Below are 19,877 nucleotides of genomic sequence, written 5' to 3'. Positions count from 1 at the left end.
TGCAATGAAGCATTGACCACACCCTGGATCCACTCAGTCAGACCCCCTTGGCAAGCTTTAATAAGCCAAGAAGGGCAAGGGTTGAGAGGACACGTTGCTGGCCGCAGCATCGCAAGCACCTTGTCCATGTCATCAGGCCGCATCTACTGAAACCGTTCCCAAGAAGTTGCAGCAGATGTTGCACTGGACACCTCATTGGGGACTATAGTAGATGTGGAGGGAGCATCAAGACTGCTACGGAGGCAAGCAACTTTAAAGTGCCTTGCAAAGAATTCATAGGGGGCCTCCGAAGGGTCTAAAACTCCATTTCCTGGAGTTGATGTCAACAGATCCCTGACAATACGGAAAAGCTCCACTAGACAGCTACTTGAGAATGTGATGGAGGCAGAGAAGTGGGCCACCTTCGCTGCCCTCACCGCCACACAGTAGGCATGGTTGAGTTGTTTTCTCATGCTCGATCAGCCTCACAGCATGTTTTTCGCCACTTGTGCTCTAGCCGTTGTCCAGTCTGTTTCATTGCCCTTAGCTCACTGCTGTACCAAGGTGCAAGCCAGGGTCCATAATGCCAGAGAGGGCGCTCGGGGGCAACTGTGTAAAGAGCCTGACATGCCTCGCTGTTCCACAGTGTGACAAGGGCTTCAACAGGGTCACCTGCTCTATCTACTAGGAACTCCCCCAGGGCATTCACGAATCCTGTGGATTCCATTAGTCTCCAGGGGCAGACCATTTTAATCTGTCCACCAACCCTGCAGGGAAGAATCAGAGCCATAAGTTTAAACTTCACCAGGAAGTGATCTGATCATGCCAATGGGGTGACATCCACCCCCCATATTTCCAGAGCACCCCTTCCTCCATCTGGAGCAAAAACCAAGTCAAGGGTGTGCCCTGCTCTATGCATTGGGCAAGTGACAACTTGAGACAGCCCCATGGTCGTCATGGAGGCCATGAAGTCCCAAGTCCGAACACTAGAGATAGCCTCAGCATGCACATTGAAATCACCCAGCACTATCGTTCTGGGCTCCTCCAACACCACAGCAGAGACGACCTCTGCCAGCTTGGTCAGAAAGGCTGCTGGACAGCAGAGTGGATGATACACAAGCAGCAATTCTAGTTTGCTGTCTCCTCGGACTGACACGAGGTGCAGGCCCTCCCAGCCAGCTCCGAGACAGAGTGGTTTCCTGGTGACAGAGATGAAAGTTCTGTAGACCACAGCAACTCCTCCTCCCTGTCCCTGCAGCCTGTCCTGGTGTTGCACTGAGTATCCAGGTGGGCAAAGTTGGATCAGATCAACTTCTCCAAGCTCACCCACCCAGGTCTCGGTAATGCACACCAAATCGGCACTTTTGTCCATAATCAAATCATGGATGACAGTGGTCTTATTGTCTACCGATCTGGCATTGAACAACAACACACACAGGCCAGTGGGCACAGCCAATGAGCAACGAGGAACCCATCCATGAGAGGAGTGGCAGCAAGGAACAAGGCGCAGATACCCTTGCCCTTGTCTTCTGTGGTAATTCACCACCTCCCCATGGCTATATTTCCCTCTACCCGTGATCACTGAAATTGGGGTGGCATCACCCATGCTTCTCTGTACTAAGACTCCTGCTAAACACCTGATATGAACCCAACACAAGCCCACCAGCAAAACCTGCTGGAGCAAATTATCCCAGTAGACCTCTGCAATGATTGGGGACAGTCATACCCATTCAAACTTTTCCCCACAGGGCCCATCTACCTCCCCTCCTGTCTCACACGCAGGGAGGGCCAGTCTTCTGCCAGTTACAGACTCTCACTCTGAAGGGATTTCGTGACTTTCTCTTATCATTCAGTTCACTGCACAGGCTCCTACCCTGTGCAGGAAGTACACATGCACCACACACCCTCCCCACCACCAATCTCTAGATAGGTTTAACAGAAAACAAATTTTAAAAAGGTAATAGAAGGGGGGTAGCGCCCTCATGACTCCCTAAAGGGCTCCCCAAGGGGCAATGCCCTCTGGTGTCTCCCCTTTGGTGGCAACCCCACCTGCAGCAGATCCGCCGCCCAAGGGCAGCTGGGCTTTTATGCCTCCTGACCCAGCCAGCAGCTGTTGCAAGAGGCTGCAAGATTAACTGCAGCCTCTCTCTGGAGGAACGGTCAGGCAGGAGGTCCAAGTCCTTGCAGCACTTACCAGGGACTTCAGCTGTGTTGAGAGACAGCAACCCAAAGGAGCAAGCAGCAAGCATCCAGATGCTCAGATACTCACTCCCAGGGCAGGTCTTCTTCAGTCCCCTAGAGCTGCAGCTGTTCAATACAAGTGTGTTTGCCTGGCTGGCATGTGCCCTTAAATTGCAACACCTTTTAGCTGCCTGGACAGAAGTTGTAACGAATTGTGCATACACAGAAATCTGACTTCTGCATGTTTGGAATGGTATTTGAGCCCCAGATGTTTGCCCATGAGAGTGCGCACTACTTCATCTTAAAAAAAGGTTCCATATGCCTGTACTAGTGAATTTGATGTTAATTATGCACTGCTATGAGATTTTTAAAATGCAGACAACACCAAATGCTTAGCTTTAAATAATTTATTTCAACAATCTTAGCATTCTGCTAACATGGAATGTAAAAATAGATTTTTAAAATTACACACATATCGTAATAAATAAGGCCACAATCCAGGGAACTTACTTAAATCCCCTTGAAGTTAACAGACATACAAATGTGACTAACGTTCTCTGGATTGGGGTCACAGCAAACATTTTTGTCCCGTGCATATTCAGCAATAATCCAAATACCCAACCAGAGCCAGCAGGCTGAGATAAATATTACTTTAAAAAAATGGAAATATTACAGGAACAAAATGAGACCACTTGATGCATGTCCACTGAACGCAATGCAGAGGAAGATGCGATTCCACAGACTGGCATCTTACAGTGAACTATGGCTAATTAGCACATATACAGAGCACTTACAAGCAATGTACTTTTTGAAAAAAATGACAGGCTCAGACAACTGGCTCGCAATCTAGTAACAAGAGACATAAAAGAGGAGATGACACTGACTAGGATGGGAAGATCTTTGGGGGCAGTTCAGTTAACACTACGTACAGGGCTATCCTAGTGTCAAAGAGAAAGGGAACTTAAAAGAGAGAAGTGGTGAGTATAATAAACAGTACAAACCTAAAAGTTGCTTCATCTATGTCAAAGAACCAAAAGGAATGCAATGGAATTTTCTCAGAGCAAAAAGGTCACATGTCACCAGATGTTCTCCTCATGGGGCTTTCTCAAAAGAGTTCCCTGGTGACTAGTGCCCTCTGTCCACATTTCCTTAGGTTATACCAAGACTTTCTTTTCCCACAATTTCTTCCCACTTTAATTCTTTGGCCTACAGAGAATCTTTACATCAATCACCAAAGTACAAATACCAGATGGCTTTTCAGGCAAGAGGGACAGTAATATACTGGTTTCAGTACCTTACTATTAATGACATTTTTCTTAAATCTTTCATATTGCTTAACACCTACAATAGAGGAATAAGGCTCTATTTTTTGAGTTACCAGACTGCTAAGAGAAATTATGATCTCATTCAAATGCCTTGAAAGTGTGAAACTAACAACATCCAATCTATTGACCTGAGTGCATCTTAGTTTATTTTAGGAATTATATCTGTTAGCCATCTTGAAAGGTGGGATAGACATTTTTGAAAACAAACAATATTAAATGTAGTGTCAGTGTCTAAAATTTGAAATTACCTTTGTATATATTAAGTGCAATGTTAGAGATTCTGGTCCCTACAGTAGTATTCCATATGTAAAATCATACTGACTTCAGTAACAGTTGCGAAGCCTATATGGCATCTAGAACTCACACTTCTCACCCGTGGGAAATGTGTCATCAGCACCATGCATGTTACAAAGGAAGTTTAAAAAAGGAAGCACAAAACCCTCACTACTTCCTCTATATAGTTTCTAACAACTGAAATTGCTTTAGGGTTCAGAAAGTGACCATTTCAAATTGCATGGTTAAAAGAGAATTATTTTAGTGTTATTCTAAAGGCTACAGGTTGTCCACCCTTGTTTGAGCCTCTGCAAAGACAATTAAGATGATATGGACCCAATCTTTACAGCTGAAAACTAATAACTTGGAGAACAGGTTCTTTCTAGATACCTTTCATTAATTAAAAAAGAGCCCTACAATATGAAGTTATGTTTGGAGCATTAAACCCCCAAGAGTAAAGTTTCACCTTCCAGTCACCTATTATCTTGATGGATTACCTAGAGCTAGGAAAAAAGTCCTAGGAAACTTGTCATTGAAAAACAATTGACATTCTGCAGAGACGACTAGCTCCTATACATTTCAATGGGAATTGGATGTGAACAGTTTCACTGGGTCATGTCTTATATAGCCATGGGACAATATACTGTGGTCCCCCCCCCCAGAATAAGAAGAAACTATTTATGAAATACAAGGGAAGTGCAGAAAATGAAGATTAGCCAATTTGTAAAACCTTATGCTGTGTCACACAGGAGAGGTAGTGAGGAATAATTTTCCATTTTTCAACTGTGCATCAGTGCTCTCTTTCAGATTAAGTATTTTTGCATCCTATTGAGTACAATAGGACTAAAAATGCTTAACTGTGGTTAGATAACTTTGATTTTTGTTCCCCATTCATTGGTAAGCTACTACTGAAAATATTTCAGTGTAAGGACAGTTTTCATGACAGATTTAGAGCACTTCCAAGCTCTCAGATAATGGCACCTAGCATGGGTTCATATTTAGGATATTTCTTGTCAAGTTTGAGACAGAGCTATTGCTTACATTCAAGTTTAAGCAGCAAATCTAATGCCCTTATCCATTTTGGAATACAGCTTTCTGGTACAGAAGATATTCTTAAAAACCGAGGGATCCTGTCCTGCAAATCTAAGCAGAACTTCCCTTTAAGTCAGGCATCCTGTGTTAGATGCCAAGGCACAGAAACATCCATGGTGTTTTGTCTGAACTATAAATAATAATATTATAGATATATAAATAAATAAATATGCAAATAGTTTTCTCTACAGTTCAGCAGACTGCTCTTTTAGTAGTACGGCTGGGCCAATCTCGTCTATTGCTGTGCTGGAGGTGCTGATATTATTTGTTGCTGCTGTTTCTGGGTTTATGACGTGGAAAGCCACAAGAGGACAGCCTTCCACGTTGTTGCAAATGAGGCTTTGGATGGAGGCTGTCTTCACTATGTCAAAGCCCACTTTGCCCCCAAAAGTGCTTGGTTTCCAGTACTCTGGTGAGCAGATAGCATTTCCCATGAGACCTTTCAAGGAGAATGGTGCCCCGAGTTCTATCATGGTCTCACCAAAGATAGCTCCAGGACGTGGTTTTTCTACAAGAAGGGCTGGGTACAGCTCCATAGCATCGATATCTCCATAGAGCTCTTCAAGTTCTGCAGCCATTTCTTTTTCTCCTGCAACAAAAACAGGAGAAACAGTTGTAAACAGGAAGCTTCCAATGCTTGCAGTGTGGGGAGTTTGATAATTTACAACTATCCCTGTTTTGTATAAGATTGTAAACCATTAAGCGATTTTTCTGTGAAACTCCTGAGAATAAGAGGAGGCGCCTTATACAAGATGACAGGGAGAGACAGACTTATTGCTGCTGCAGCTGCTGCCCTGTAAGTGTAGTAGTACAGTGGGAGAGACCCAAACTGTGCAATCGTGGAGAAAGATTATATCAGCAAGAAAAAGTCAATGCACTAAGAATGAATGAATCGCATTACAAGCCTGCAGAAAACATTATGGCGACACAAAGTTTCCTTAAGGGAAAAAACCCTTTGCCATCTAGAAGCTTCACCCACAGACCCAGTATTCATCCCTCAGAAGAAGCTGTCTCCCTTTTGACCTTTTCTCATTGCAGCTGGCAATGACAGTGAAGAATCTTGACAAGAGAGAGTGCAACTATTAAATCTCAAGCAAAAGACAATGTAACTTTTCTGCAAGAACTCAACATTTTGTTTAAAAAATATGTTCTTGATATTCGTTTGTTTCAAGTTGTATTGTCTGAATTTTAGATTTTGATTTTAAAAATTTTGAGAGCCACCTTGAGGGTCTTCTGGGATGAGAAGCAATATAGAACTAAACTATTAAGCTAGCCTAACCCAACCCAATTGGACCACCATCTAACTTTTTGCTGCCTATGATAGTTGTTCCTATGGTCTTCTCCAGACCTGGTAATTGCAGTCCCTTCACTGGAGATACCGGGAATTGGGCATGATATTTCCACATGCAAAGTAGAGTTGCTACCTCTAAACTACACAACCCTGCCCACAAAACCCTTTTATATAAGTAGAGGCCAGGTCTTACCTGTAAGCTCTTCAAATGACTGAAAAGGCTTCAGCAGGAAGTGCTTCCGGTACTCATTCAAGGATCGGTACCTCATCTGCCGGCTCTGATCAATGGAGGCTTTAGCTACTTTTTGCACTGCAGCAGGGACGTTCCTACCCCCAGCTACCTGTTACCAAAGAAAATAAGTAGCATGAGCAATGGAGTTTCAATGCTGCATATGTTGCCACAAGGATGGAGTGGTGTTAAGCAATAATCTTCCAACTACTGCCACTTTGGTACCAAAGAAAAATAACTACAAGACAGGAAAGGCCTGTTGGCAGGAATGCGAACTTTTGGAGTTTCCCTTCTGTCTGGCAGAATGGAGAAGTAGACTGCTTTCTGCTCAGAAAACAAAGTTGACTGGATTAAATTTAGCTACTTCAGATGGATCTGTATGTTTTCATTGAGGCGTTCAACAGAGGTTTAGTACTCACTACAAGGGTGGGGGAAAAGGAGGAAGAAGACTAGGTTAATATTCTTCTCCCCAACCTCTAGTTTTCTATGTGGAAGGAACTTTTTTTTTAAAAAAAAATAACAAACCATTCCATCATATGAGCCCCCACCTATGATCTGAAATGATGTAGTGCAGAAGCAGGTATATTATCAGTGATAAAAGTTACTTTTCTGCAGATACATGTAGAGAAACACTTTTACTGATCACATTCCTAATATAAGCAATTGTGCATTAGTTATATATCAACTGATCGTTTGAAACTTCGGACCCCCTTGAAATCAAATAGACTTCAAGGACTGGCTTCCCATGTCATGATTTCCAATGTGAAACTGCTCATGCTAGTCACTCCTCTGTCTGAAAATACAACAAAGGGAGATCAATACAGGCAGCTACCACAGAGAAAGCTCCAGGGCAGTGCAAAACATTTGTTTTGCAAATCTCAAAAGACCCCTTTCTGTGACAATTCTTCCAGTGTTTCAAGCATTTTCAGACACTGGAGTGACTTACAAGATAGCTGTACTCTGTTGCCTCAAGATGGAGGATACACAATTTTTTAGCAGGTTGAAGAGTCGATAAAAAAAAATAGGCTTACCCTTCCAGCCCTTTGCTTGGAGAATGATTGCACCATGTGGGAAAGGCCATGTTCCAACATGATGGAGTTGTTATAGATGAATTGCTGGTAAGTGTACTCTTGGTCTTGAATTTGAAAAGTATCAGGAAGAAGAGGATGCCAGTGGTAAAGGGTGTTGAACTCTGCTGCTATTCTGTTCTGATACTGGAATCGCTGGTTGAAGAGCAGCTCTGGATCAAACTTCAGCTTGAAGTGGTAGCCACTCAAGTGCTGTACATAGTCTTCAATCACAATCTTGATGGTCTCTCCTGTTTTTGGGAGGGGAAGACGTCAGTCTCTCTCTCTTGTTTCTTAAACAATATTGAATGCCTACCCAAATGTGCCTCTTATAGCGGGCAAACCAAAAGTGAAACTCATCACTAATGAAATTCCATGCACCCATTTCAGAGTCACAACAACATATAGGAATACAACTATAGCCTTACTGGATCAGACCAAGGAACCATCTTGTTTAGCATTACATTTCCAACACTGGCCAACTGAATGCCTCTGGGCAAAAGGGTGATAAGCCATACTTTGTCTTTTTCCCTCATAAACATTCAGTATCCATAATATGCATTGCCTCTTAAACATGTGGATTTTTCTACTTAACCATCATTGCCGACAGATGCTGTTAAATGTATTCCCCATGATTTTTGTCTAAACCATTATTAAAGCAATCTTAGCAAGTTGCTGTCATCACATGTAGTGGCAGCAAAATTTCATATAGCAATTATAGTGTGTTAAAAGTGACAATTTTTCAAGATTACCTATCAAGATCAGCCTGGTAGTTTGGAATAGTTGTTCATCATCCCATTCTGGGTGCTCTCCCTTAAGAATGTCACAGACTCGATTGTGTTCCCGGAGCCATAATGTGGCATACATCATCAGCCCTGGAACCAAACCAAAGACCTCCTGCCCTACAGAAAATTGCAGGTGCTCAGGAATATGAGGTGGATATATCATTTCTGCCTGAGTTTCTTTCACAGTGGGTGGGTACATCTCTCCACCAATCATCTGTAATTAAAAAAAAAAGTAAGAATGCAACACATATACCAAGTTCTATAATACTAAATTTCAGCCTAAGGTTATAAACCAGTGCAAAGTTAACAAGATTAAACTTGTCACTTTCCAATGAATTTCTAGTTCAAGTTGGATTGTGATCTAGATGCACATTCACTATTATTTAAGTAGTTATCTAGTAAAAAAACAGGGTGCCAGGTGCTATTACACAAAATAGTGCCTAGGGACCTTCCCTGCATCAGAGAGAACATTGAATCATTTTTTCCAGGTACACTGTGCAAAGATATTAACATAATGATCCCCCTTCTCTCCCTCTCAACACACTGCAGGAACTTCCAAGGGAGCCCAAACTAACCTGAAATTTCAGCTTTCCATCCTTAAGCAACCTGAGTTTCAGCTGCCTATCCAGAGTCTCTCCATAGATATGACTTAGATCAACCTGTTCAAATAATAATAAGAACATGAAAGTTTAATTTTAACTTGACAGAAAAATCAGTAGATTCTGAATAAGCCCTTGAAAAATAGAACATAGCTTAACTATACTGGCTGCCACCTAGAGAATACACTTTACAAGTGTCCAGTAAAATTACTCATCTTTTAAATGTTCAAGAGAAGCATATGGAACAGTGGGGGTACAACAGAACAGAGACTTGTTCTCTGCCCATTCAAAGCAGTAGGACTCCAACAGCCCACACTTCCTCAAAGTATCTGGACACATTCCAAACAAAGTTAAGCACTATGAAACCAAGAAAGGCTTCCATTTTGGCTGGATTATATCTTTAAAATACCTGGTCTATGAAAACTGGATTGAATATTCAAGATTTCAGATAGCTAACTATGCTTAAAAAGAGGACCTAATGTTCTTTGCTTTCAATTAAAAAAAGTTATTTCTCAAAGAAACACACTGATGAAATTTTGAAATAAAAAATCTTTGGAGTCTTTAACTGCCAAAAGATGTTTGAAAGCAATATACTAATTGCACTCAAATGACAACTTCAACAAAGCCAGTCAGACAAAAGCTCTTCTGTTTGACTCATCATCAAGATGAGTACTAGCAAAATATTTTCTATAAATCACAAAGGATGGAATTGCTACAGATTTTAGGGACTGACTACATAATGCCACATGCCCCTCCAATGGATGCAAGGGCACTAGGAATTATGGGATCAGGTCCTGTGGCGATTTCAGAGAAACGTGCTCTACAGTGTGCCTATCACAATATTTATGCAACTCCCTCGTGCACTGGAAGATATTTCTCTCACCACAAAGTTGGTAAAAGTCTTGTTTGCAATAACTAATCAGGCCAAGTCATAGTTCTTCAGTCTTACCCCATGCCCAAGGCCTTTTGTGAAAGCTGGCCCTTTGTGGTGATCTGTCTTGAAATACTGGTGGGTGAAGTGCTGAGCAAAGAATGAGAACATGACATTTGTGCCTTGGGGGTCAGGAATAAATTTTCTCCTCAGTAGAAATTTCTCCACAATGAGCTTGGAATCTGGAAGCTCCTTCTTGCCTGGAACGTAGAGTAATCATTTAATGTGTGACACTTGTAGGCATTGGAAAGAGAACAGTCACAGCATTTTCCTTTTTCACAGGAAGTGAACAATAAAAAGTATGCTAAACGGCAGTATTATATACAATGTTGATAGTTCCTTTGTAGAGTAGAGTAAGTATAATTCTTAAATAATACAGTGGATATAGTCCTCTTGGTTTAAACCAGTTAGTTATTAGTTTGGTTGCCAAGATATACACCTTGCTGGCAGATTTAGATCCACTAAACGCCTCTCTTTTCTTCTTTGACAGAGCAAAGCAAGCCTCTTCAGTGGGAGGTTTTTTGTTGTAACAAACACTCAATATGTTTTTCTTCTTCAGACAAGCTTTCTAATGCTGAAGCCCTATTCAGGCATTCACTCAACATGATTAACAATTGCACTAGGGGGGGGACCAGGGTTGCCCCCACTGGCTCTGTACTCTGCATCACATCCCACTGGCACCCTTTCCCCTACACTGTCAGTTTGAGGGAAATGGCTGCAGAAGGGGAATAATATTTCCTTCAATCTTAGTAACATGCACAAAGGTTTTCTCCCTTACCTTTCACACCCGTAGGGGTGGGGCAGTTGTGGTCTACTGGCGGAAGAGCTCTGGTATAGTAGGAAAGGTTTGAATAGGCTTCCCAGCTTTTGTAACCATAATGGCCATTATACGTTGGCGGGCTCTCTATTAAATGGGACCTTGCTAGAAGAAGGGGTTGGGGGAGAAAAACAAGAGAATATGTTCATGTTAAACAATCATACAACTGTGATCTGAACAGGGAGATATTTTCCAATAGACAGTCTGATTTCACAGGCAATGTAAACCCTACCAAGTAACAATCTGATAACGACAAGGCAGTATTCAGGAGGGATGTGGAATGCTGAAAGCCACTCTCAATTTTACCCTCTTTGCATTTGTATCTTTTGGGCCAGATCAACTTAAAAAATTCTTACACTGAAATCTTCCCCCATTCATGTATCAGTGTAAACTCCCCATGGCTTTTCTGAAATAATCATGATCACTGTAGTTTAATGAGGGTGCTCAGAACTCTTTGACAGAGATCCCCAACTCCCCTCACAAAACTACAATGGCCATAGAGAGAAAATTACCATTAAACCAATTTTAAGTTTGTGCTGTAGACTTAAGAGCAGTTTGTCCTTTCGCCATCATCTTCAACAAGAGGCACATTGCATCCAAGGTATTATAAAGAAGAAATTGAAATAGCCATTGCTTTGTCTAATGCCATTTATTAGAAAGTTTATTGAACAGAAATTAGTTATTGCATTAGTCTGAAAAGTATGACGACGACAACTATTGTAGCCAACATACAGTACTGCAGTTTGAAGTGCTCCAATACAAATTGGCCTCTTAAGATTAAGTCTCCAATCTTATTCATCTGGGAGTAAGCCCCACTGAACTCAGCGAGACTGACTTCTGTGCAGATGTGTATAGGATTGTGCTATAAGAGTAGTATTAAGAAATATGGATACTTACACATCAGTACGTATCTCATGATGGTACTGTGGAGAAAAGGGATGTTGTTGATTACATCCCAGACTCCTTTGAAGTGAGTGAGTATGTAGTGGACTGTGGTTGGAGCAGGTTTCAGTGTCACTCTCAGCCAAGTAAAAAATTCCGCTGTATGGAACAAAACAATGAAAATTAGGAAAAATATCCATAGACATTTTACAAATAGGAGCTTAAGAAAAGTAGACAGAAATTAGCCTTACAGTGAGTGAGACCATTGCTCTATACAATCAGTACTATCTACACTGACTGGTAGCCGTCCTCCAAAATTTCAGACAGAAGTCTTTCCCAGTCCTACCTGGAGATGCTAGTGGCTGAACCTGGGAACTTCTATGTGCAAAGCCACATGCTCGTCATGTCACTAAACTATGGCTTTTCTCCTAAATGTTAGTTATGCAAATATAGCTTTCTGAAATACGTACGTGTAGTGCAGTTTTCCCCATAATAACCAGTCCGTGTGCAGTCACATTCATATCGGTCAAATCCTGTTGTCATGCACACTCCTCTGTTTTGGCATGGATTTGAACAGCAAGGATTAACTAAAAGAGAATCAAGAGATATGCCATTAAAGGGAGATCTGGAGTTCTGTTAAGACCCACGGACATGAACTCACCAGTGCTGATTAATTAAATCCCTATACATTGTCACTTGATACCATCAGGTTATATTCACTCTCAGATTATGTTCACCCTTTCTAGTTTGTTGCTGCATCCTGCACATGCTGTTACGATATAGTTGCAGGAGGATGGAGAGGCAGCAGTGGGCACTTCCTTTGCCAGCAGCATTCTAACAGCTGCACACATTAGAAAAATATTTGCTGCATGTGCCTTCCCTTCTTTTCCATTTCCCCCCATTTCAGCACAATAATTTCCTCAATTATTTCCCTTTCTATTGCTTTCTGCCTATTTTCCTCTTCCGTTGCCTCTTTCCTGGCCTCCTCACTCCTGTTTCTTTCTCCCCCTTGCCTACCTCTCCTTTCTAATCTTCCTTTTCTCTTTACATCATGAGTGGACACATATGTGTGTGGGGGGTGGGGGATATGTAGAACAACCTTAAATAAGATTGCAAGTGTGCATAGGACTGAAGCCTTAGAAAATAAGAGAGGAATTGGTGCATCAGTGGTGCAGCACGTCTTTCAAAAATCTTGCCCTGTCAGAGGGTGCCTTGCGCTTTGCAGTAGCCAGCAAATGTTTTGGGCTGGCACTACCCTACTGATTTGAGTGAAATTTCAAGTATATTTTCTTGGGTAGATAGCACCCCAATCCTAAAAAATTGTTCTAATTTCATCTGCCTGCAACATCACTATTAACACCCCTGCAACGTTGCTAGAAATGTTTCTGTCTTCCATAGCACTGCAGTAGGTGTTGTGTTTGCCGACACACTAACAGTCAAAAGTCTTCCAAAATTAACTTTTAGTGGGAGAAAAAAATGTCGTTGAAATTGATGTGGAGAGATCTATTATGGGCAAAGATGAAAGAGGAAGTGATAGCATTTTCCATACAAATCTTAAAAGACGAATTTCAGTAATCAAAATATTTAAATCCGTGGACAATAGTCTCTGTTATGTATTATAATTATACCTATAACATGCTAGCAGAATCATTTCATCCTGTTCTGGAGCTAAGGCTGCAATTGTATTCCAGCTTATCCAGAAGCAAGCCCCATTGGGGCTTGCTTCTCTAAGTAGACAAGCATCAGCTTGTGTCTAAGAAAGTCCACCTGAAAGAGAATGTAATGATTTCAGCCGCTTTTAATCTGATGCTGTCATTTCCTTAGACTTTGTTACCCCAATACATGTATAGCATTTGAAGCTTGCATCACCATCTCTCAAAGTTTCAGAGTATTAGTGACATTACAGTCCCTCTATCACCTCTGGTGTTGGTCTAAAAGTTTATGACCTCTTAAATGGATAATTAGCAACATGCACTTCTAAAATCACTAGAAATCATTGACACACTTTTAACTCTGCAGCATGGATTGTCCACATACAAATAACATACAAATATATGGATGTTAAAGAGTGTGTTGAAACATACAGTAGTTTAACGTGAAAAAGAAAATAGTCCTTATGTTTCCCCCCTTTTACATACACGACATATGATGTACAGAAAAAAAGCTGCTATTAGCACCAGTATCAAATGCTTTCAAAACTTTTTGCTCCTCTCCTCATATATTCTTTCCCTCCTAAAGCGGAGATCAACCAGAGATGCTAAAGAAAGGGCAGAAGTTTGGATATAATTTTTATTTACTGCTTCATTCATCTGTTCAGAATGAGTGCACAAGAGGCAGAAAGTAAAAGCATCTACTGGTATTTCTTTTACATTTACCTTTCATCAGTGCAAATGAACTCTAATTCGGAGAACATAAGGGTTCAGGAGACAATGCTAGAACCATTTTTCTGCAGATAAAACCCATTCATAGATCAATTCATTCATGCTCTCACAAGCAGAACAAGGCTTTTTCTGTAGAGTCCCTTCTTCAAAAGTGTCAGTCTCTCGTTACAAGCTGCCTTCTCCCCTACATTTCATTTACTTAACCTGTCCTTAAAAAACCTTTTGGCGATAGCTGTGTCAGAAATCCTCCAGTTTCATCGGACTTTTAGAACAACCTCTCATTTCAGGATTTAACATTTCCAAGCGCGAGCAAAACGTATGTATTCCAAGCGCATATATTCTTTTTAAAAAAAACCCCATCCGCTGAATGATCACCACAACCAAGCATCACACTAACCTGCTTGGCTGATAGCCAAGAAAGAAAACAGAACAACGCAGGGAACAATCATTTTCCAACTTCGAGCAGGAAGTAGCAGGCGTAGCAGCTTCTGGTACTTAGTAAATTATTATATAAATAATAAATTATGATATAAATATAATTTCCTACGGCGTTTCCACACAATGCCTTTTACCAGTGGTTTAGCCCTGCAGAATAAGTAACTTCTCCTCTTGATGCTAACTCCAAGTCTGGATGAGGGCCAGCCGACCGTCTGCCTTTATTGCCGCTGGTGACTCACCTTCAATTACGCTCCGGAAGCAAGCAGGCTCCGCCCCTTATTCATACGCAAAGTAAAGGCGGCCGGTTGGAGGGAAATGTTGCTTAAGGAAATATTTGGGGCTAGCATTTCTCTCCCAGGTAGTAGTTTCCATAAATCCCCCGCCTCCGGCAGACAATCCCTCTCCGCACCGTTCCCCCCCTTTTTCTATGACAAATGTCGAAATACGTTGAATTGGGAATAATTCAACGGACCCGCACCCATACGCTTTCGATTTCAGCGTGCTGAGATGATGTGCTTTAAATAGAGGTCGGTAAATATGATAGGTATTCGTATAATAGATGAATTAGCCGACTTCTTGGTGAGGATCTCAAGTCTGTTGAGGATCACTGTAAAGGGGGGGGGAGGCTTCGACAAGTTTTTTGTGGTTTAGTCTGCGTGCCTGATTTGGTTGGTTGGCGATCACTCGTGGCCGAGTAAGACTCTTCCAAGATAATTTGGTTGGAAGATGCCTGTGCATGAATTTGTTTTATGTGGGGAGATCGGTGCACGACGATCAACACACAATCTTGACAGAAAAAGACTTTGATCCAATGGCATGGGTACCACGTCTTTTATCTGCTTGCAGCCTTCACATCCGTTGTAACATACACTTTGTTATCCTCCGCCTGTTCTGCCGTTGAGGACATTCTTGGATCGCTCTTTGTCTCGTCAAACCCATTTCCAGGTTTTGTTAGTTAGTTAAAGTAGATCCGACAAGCCTTGAAGTCTGCCCACCCTGAGCTAGCCCGTAATAAGAAAGAACTCGGCTGGAAAACTAGTCGGAGGTATCAGTACTGTGCAAAGGGCACAAATAGCCTGACTTGGTAGCTTTCTACTTTCATATTTCATTTTTACACAAAAAGAAGCACATACCAGAGAGAAACAAATCACGTCCCAGGCTTCTGTTATGTTGCTGTTGCTTAAAGCATATTTCTCCCAGCCCGGCTCCAATAATATGAGTTGGGAGGGGGGAGCAGAGATTAGATATCCATAGCTGCATGTGCTTGTTGTGTGTCTGATTTTTTTTTAAGGATCTACTTAATACCCACACTAGCTGATATGTAGACAGTGACATCCCCTCAAAATTTCATAAAGGGTAGCCACGTTGGACCTAAAACATCAAAAACAAAGTCTTGTGGCGCCTTAAAAACTAGCAACTTTATTCTGGCTTTTGTGAACTAGAGTCAACACCATGCATGTGATAAAGTGACCTTCAGTTGGCAGGTATAAAACTGAGGGTTTTTTTTATAAGGGTTAGTTCAACAGTTTCATGCTGGAGTGTTCCTTTGTTCAAGAATGTGAATTCATGGACAAAATAACTTCAAAGGGAAATTCAAGTGTGAATGAATTTACCACAAAGTTCATTTATATCATCTGTGGCTTGAATCAAGATAACAGATTTTTATCCCATTACATGTGTTAATTAGCTTACTAGCACCAAGATGTTTGTGTTATTACCCACACTGTTTAGTGTGAATGGTCACTGTACATATATTTAAGCTTTTATGCAATTATCTCAGTCTATATATTTTGCATTTCATTTTCTTTCATCCTCACTTTTAACATATTTTTCTCTTTTGTATATATGTATATATATGTGTGTATATATCTGGTATTGCAGGATAACACTTCATGCATCTGATGAAGTGGACTCCAGTCCATGAAAGCTTATGCCATAGTACAGAGTTCCCAAACTGTGGTCCATGGACCACCAGCTCTGTGGCATGTCCACATTAAATATTCATGTTGACTTTTTAATCTTGTTTGTTATATCGTATTTTATTGCGTTACAAGCTGAATGCTATGGAATGCAAATTGAAATACAATAAAATATAAGAAATAAAAGCAGCAGTATAAATACAATTAAAAAGCACCTAGCACAGTGCGCTGCAATTGTTATAATTAAGTGGTCTGCCAAGACCCTCAGCAATTTTCAAGTGATCTATGGGGGAAAAGATTTGGGAACCACTGCCATAATGAATATGTTAGTTTTTTTGGTGCTTTTTAAAATAACCTTTTAAAAAAAAATCTCACAAGTCAGGGAGTAAATATATAACAGGGTGCTGGCGCAGCTCATGCTACAGCTCAGTGGAATTTCCAAGGCACACTTTAACTTTGGAACCTGGGCAGGGGCTGTGCTCTTCTGAATTTACAGGGAGGGTTCTGCCAGTTGCTTTGGGAACTTAGAGAACATACATATACATTTTTTTATTGCAGTGTGCCTCTAGTTTTAATCCAGAAAAAACGTAGCCCAAATATTGAGTGTTTGGAAAACACCAATGTCAGAAGGCTAAAACTTACCCAAAATTCTACCGCTCTATGACAAGGTAGTCCATGAATCTCTGGATGTAATCCTATATTTGTGATCCAGTGGTTAATGGGCTCCAGAGTTCAGCAGAAGCCCCACTATGCCAATGGAACAGCCATCGCCATGATAGATACACTGGCAGAAGACAAGCCACTGGTGGAGATGCAGGAGGAACAGTTGAAACAGGGTGGAGTTTGGAGTGGGGCACAGGGGAGGAGCACACTTATGCAGTATAATATATTCCTCCAATCCACATTCACACGAACAGTTCAACTTACACCAGCTCTGGAGCTGGCACAAAAAATTCTCAACTCAGTGATTTCAATGAGAGGAGGAGAAAAAAAACCCTTCCCTGCAACAGTGACTGTCCTGCCCTCACATCACCACAACAGAGCAGAAGATGTTGTGCAAGAACACCCAATTATAGCATGCCACCACCAGTATATAAACTTTACACAGGAAGAGCATAATTCATGATAGTGAGTGTAGCATTAGACCAGCGTTACCCAACCTTTTTCGACCCAACGCCCCTTTGCAAAAAATTTCTGTGCCCAACACCCCCCTCAGATTAAGTATATGCCAATGCTTCCTATTCTTCCCTTAAAATATGAGTAATGCATAAAAGGTATTTTCAATGATTATTACTGATCATTTTTATCATGCCTTTTTATTGCACTTAGATTACACATTGAATTCTTAGTATGATTTATTAATATACATACATAGTTAAAAGTCCACACAGTATGAACCAAGAGAATACACTGTGTTACTTAACAACAAACTCATTCAGTTTACCGGCATTGTTTCGTTAAACAAGTTCATTTAAACATCACAGAAACAACAGGTAGCGAGTGTGTCCCATTCCTGAAGAAAACCAGTGAATAACTGACTGTCTGTGTCACCCGTTTGCACACGGCACTCATCCGTTGGAAGAATGCGCCCTCCACCAATACGCCCATCTTATCAAATACTCTCTCGTGATTGGTTCCAACATCCCTCAAGACAGCATCAGAACATTACCTTGTGCCAGGGCATGGCTAATATCCCCATTCCTTGATATGACACTGGCCGCTGTTCAGAATTTCTTCAACTTAAATGCTTCAACTGTCGCAACAGACCACCAAATGTCAATGCCCCCTAATGAACCCCAAGGCCCCCTAAAGTTTGTAGTCACACCAATGCTCCCCTGAAAGGCTGTAGCCCCCCAGGGGGGCCCTACGGCCCATGTTGGGAATTGCTGCATTAGACCATAACTCCATGGGCCCATGTTGTGCGCGCTTAGAGCTCACATGGGGGAACTGTGGTGACAGAAACCAGGGAGAAAAGACACTTCGCATACAAAGAAGTGCTTTGCGCAAAACAAATGGAAGGGAGGGGAAACACATGCTGCACAACTGCTGTGACTATCTCCCATGTGTACCCCTCTACTTTTGCAATATGTGTCTTGTCTGAACTTTATTACTTGTGTCCCCCCATAACAGGGAGCTGAATCTCCCACATGCAGGGGCAGTGCCCTCCTCCAAACAAGGAGCTCACCCCCCCAAATATACTTTGCCCCTCTCCAGTTTTTTTTTTTCTGGTGCCGCTACTGCCCACATGCATCCTCACATGCAGGTAAGCTCTCTGTTGTCATGTAGCAGATCAGATAGCCACTACACATTGTGTTTCAATAGAACCTCTAAGGCAGAAGCGTACACACAGTCACTCTAGTCTCTCTTTTCCTGCTGTGGTGGTGGGGAAGGAGGCTTAGAGGCTGAGCACTGACTCTGTGAACCCTCAGATGGCACCAATCACTCTTCTCTCTCTCTCTCACCTCTTCATAAACACCTATTGTGCATTCAAGCAGGGGCTGGGTGGGCTGGGGCATGGGTGTCTGCTTTCCAGGAAAGGGAGATGGAGGGAGGTCAGAGTAAATACTCCAGATAAATATATACTTTGCTGTTAACTTTTGTTTTTGGGTTGACACACTATTCCCAAATCATAGCTACGCTCCTAGCTGGGCGGATGGGCAGGATATAAATGAAATAATAAATAAATAAATCCTGAATACCTAAATTGTTTTTATGGGGCAGCAATGACTTCTTCACTGGGGAAGAAAAGCCTTAAAAACAAACCATGAGTGTAGCCAATGGGTGTTTCACTCTAGCCATCTCTTTGTCTAATTGGCTATATCTGCTTTCTTAATTGTTTAGTTATTCTGGGCAGGAATAAATGTCAGCCATCGCTGTGACTTAATTCATTGGCTAAACACACTGAAAGATGGGAGCAGGCTAGTTTCTCACAAAACAAATTAGAATAGTGCCTGGACATTTTGTCTCATAATAACTCAGGTTCTACGAATGCTAGCAACATTTTTTTAATGAAAACTGAGAATCTGGGGATGATGGTTCATCTGGGGGGAGACCATTTTCTTTGCCCCCCCACTGGGAACACCCATAGGCAGGGAACGTGATGGGTTCATGGACATTGGCGGCTCCTCTCTGTTCACTCCAGTTCCCCGACAATGAGGGGGAAGACCTCTCACGATACCCAAGTGGGATGGGTGGTGCCATCAGGCAGCCCTGTAGCTAGCCTTCCTTGTTAGGTGGGACAGCCACATTTCTAGGTGACGACTGGGGGGGGGGAGGCACATAGCACCAGCCAATCCCCCTCCCACTAGTGGAGAGGATGTGATAGCCAGTTCAGGGGAAGGGAAAGTCAATGACCTTCCCTACTCTCCTCCATCCAGAGAGTGTGAAATTACATGGATGAAGTTTAATCTGTTGAATTTTCTCACCCATTTTTGAGAGATCCCCAGGAATACTAGACTCAAAAGCTTACTTCATCTATAACTACAGCTCTCTTTTACCTGTGGTCTATCTCAATGTTCTGATTCTTCGTGAACTGAACTACTTTGGTAACGACAGTAAACTCCTGAGCTTGGTTTTGATGCTGCATTGAAAATGGAAATGGACTGCCTTCAAGTCGATCCCGACTTATGGCGACCCTATGAATAGGGTGTTCATGGTAAGCGGTATTCAGAGGTGGTTTAGCACTGCC

General features: G+C 41.9%; 1 protein-coding gene across 1 annotated transcript; it reads right to left on the bottom strand.

Moving 5' to 3' along the window:
- Window positions 1–2,552: 2,552 nt before the first annotated feature.
- PTGS2 (prostaglandin-endoperoxide synthase 2) lies at window positions 2,553–14,475 on the bottom strand. Its single transcript, XM_061634014.1, has 10 exons — window positions 14,230–14,475; window positions 11,922–12,038; window positions 11,467–11,610; window positions 10,531–10,674; window positions 9,771–9,952; window positions 8,798–8,881; window positions 8,190–8,436; window positions 7,402–7,688; window positions 6,335–6,482; window positions 2,553–5,439 (listed from the first exon to the last, which is right to left on the bottom strand). Exons 1-10 carry the CDS (start codon window positions 14,279–14,281, stop codon window positions 5,036–5,038), a joined length of 1,809 nt encoding a protein of 602 aa, XP_061489998.1. The 5' UTR covers window positions 14,282–14,475; the 3' UTR covers window positions 2,553–5,035.
- Window positions 14,476–19,877: the final 5,402 nt, after the last annotated feature.

The sequence above is a fragment of the Rhineura floridana genome, chromosome 6 (assembly GCF_030035675.1).
Source record: "Rhineura floridana isolate rRhiFlo1 chromosome 6, rRhiFlo1.hap2, whole genome shotgun sequence".
NCBI lineage: Eukaryota > Metazoa > Chordata > Lepidosauria > Squamata > Rhineuridae > Rhineura > Rhineura floridana.
The sequence above is the reverse complement of the archived record's forward strand: the minus strand, read 5'-3'. Positions and strand labels throughout refer to the sequence as shown.

Coding starts and splice junctions, on each gene's coding strand:
- PTGS2 (XM_061634014.1), bottom strand. CDS start 14,281: ATGATTGTTCCCTGCGTTGTTCTGTTTTCTTTCTTGGCTATCAGCCAA. Junction 8,882..9,770: donor CAAAAGGCCTTGGGCATGGG/GTAAGACTGAAG, acceptor TTATTTGAACAG/GTTGATCTAAGTCATATCTA. Junction 5,440..6,334: donor GTCATTTGAAGAGCTTACAG/GTAAGACCTGGC, acceptor TTTTTGTTGCAG/GAGAAAAAGAAATGGCTGCA.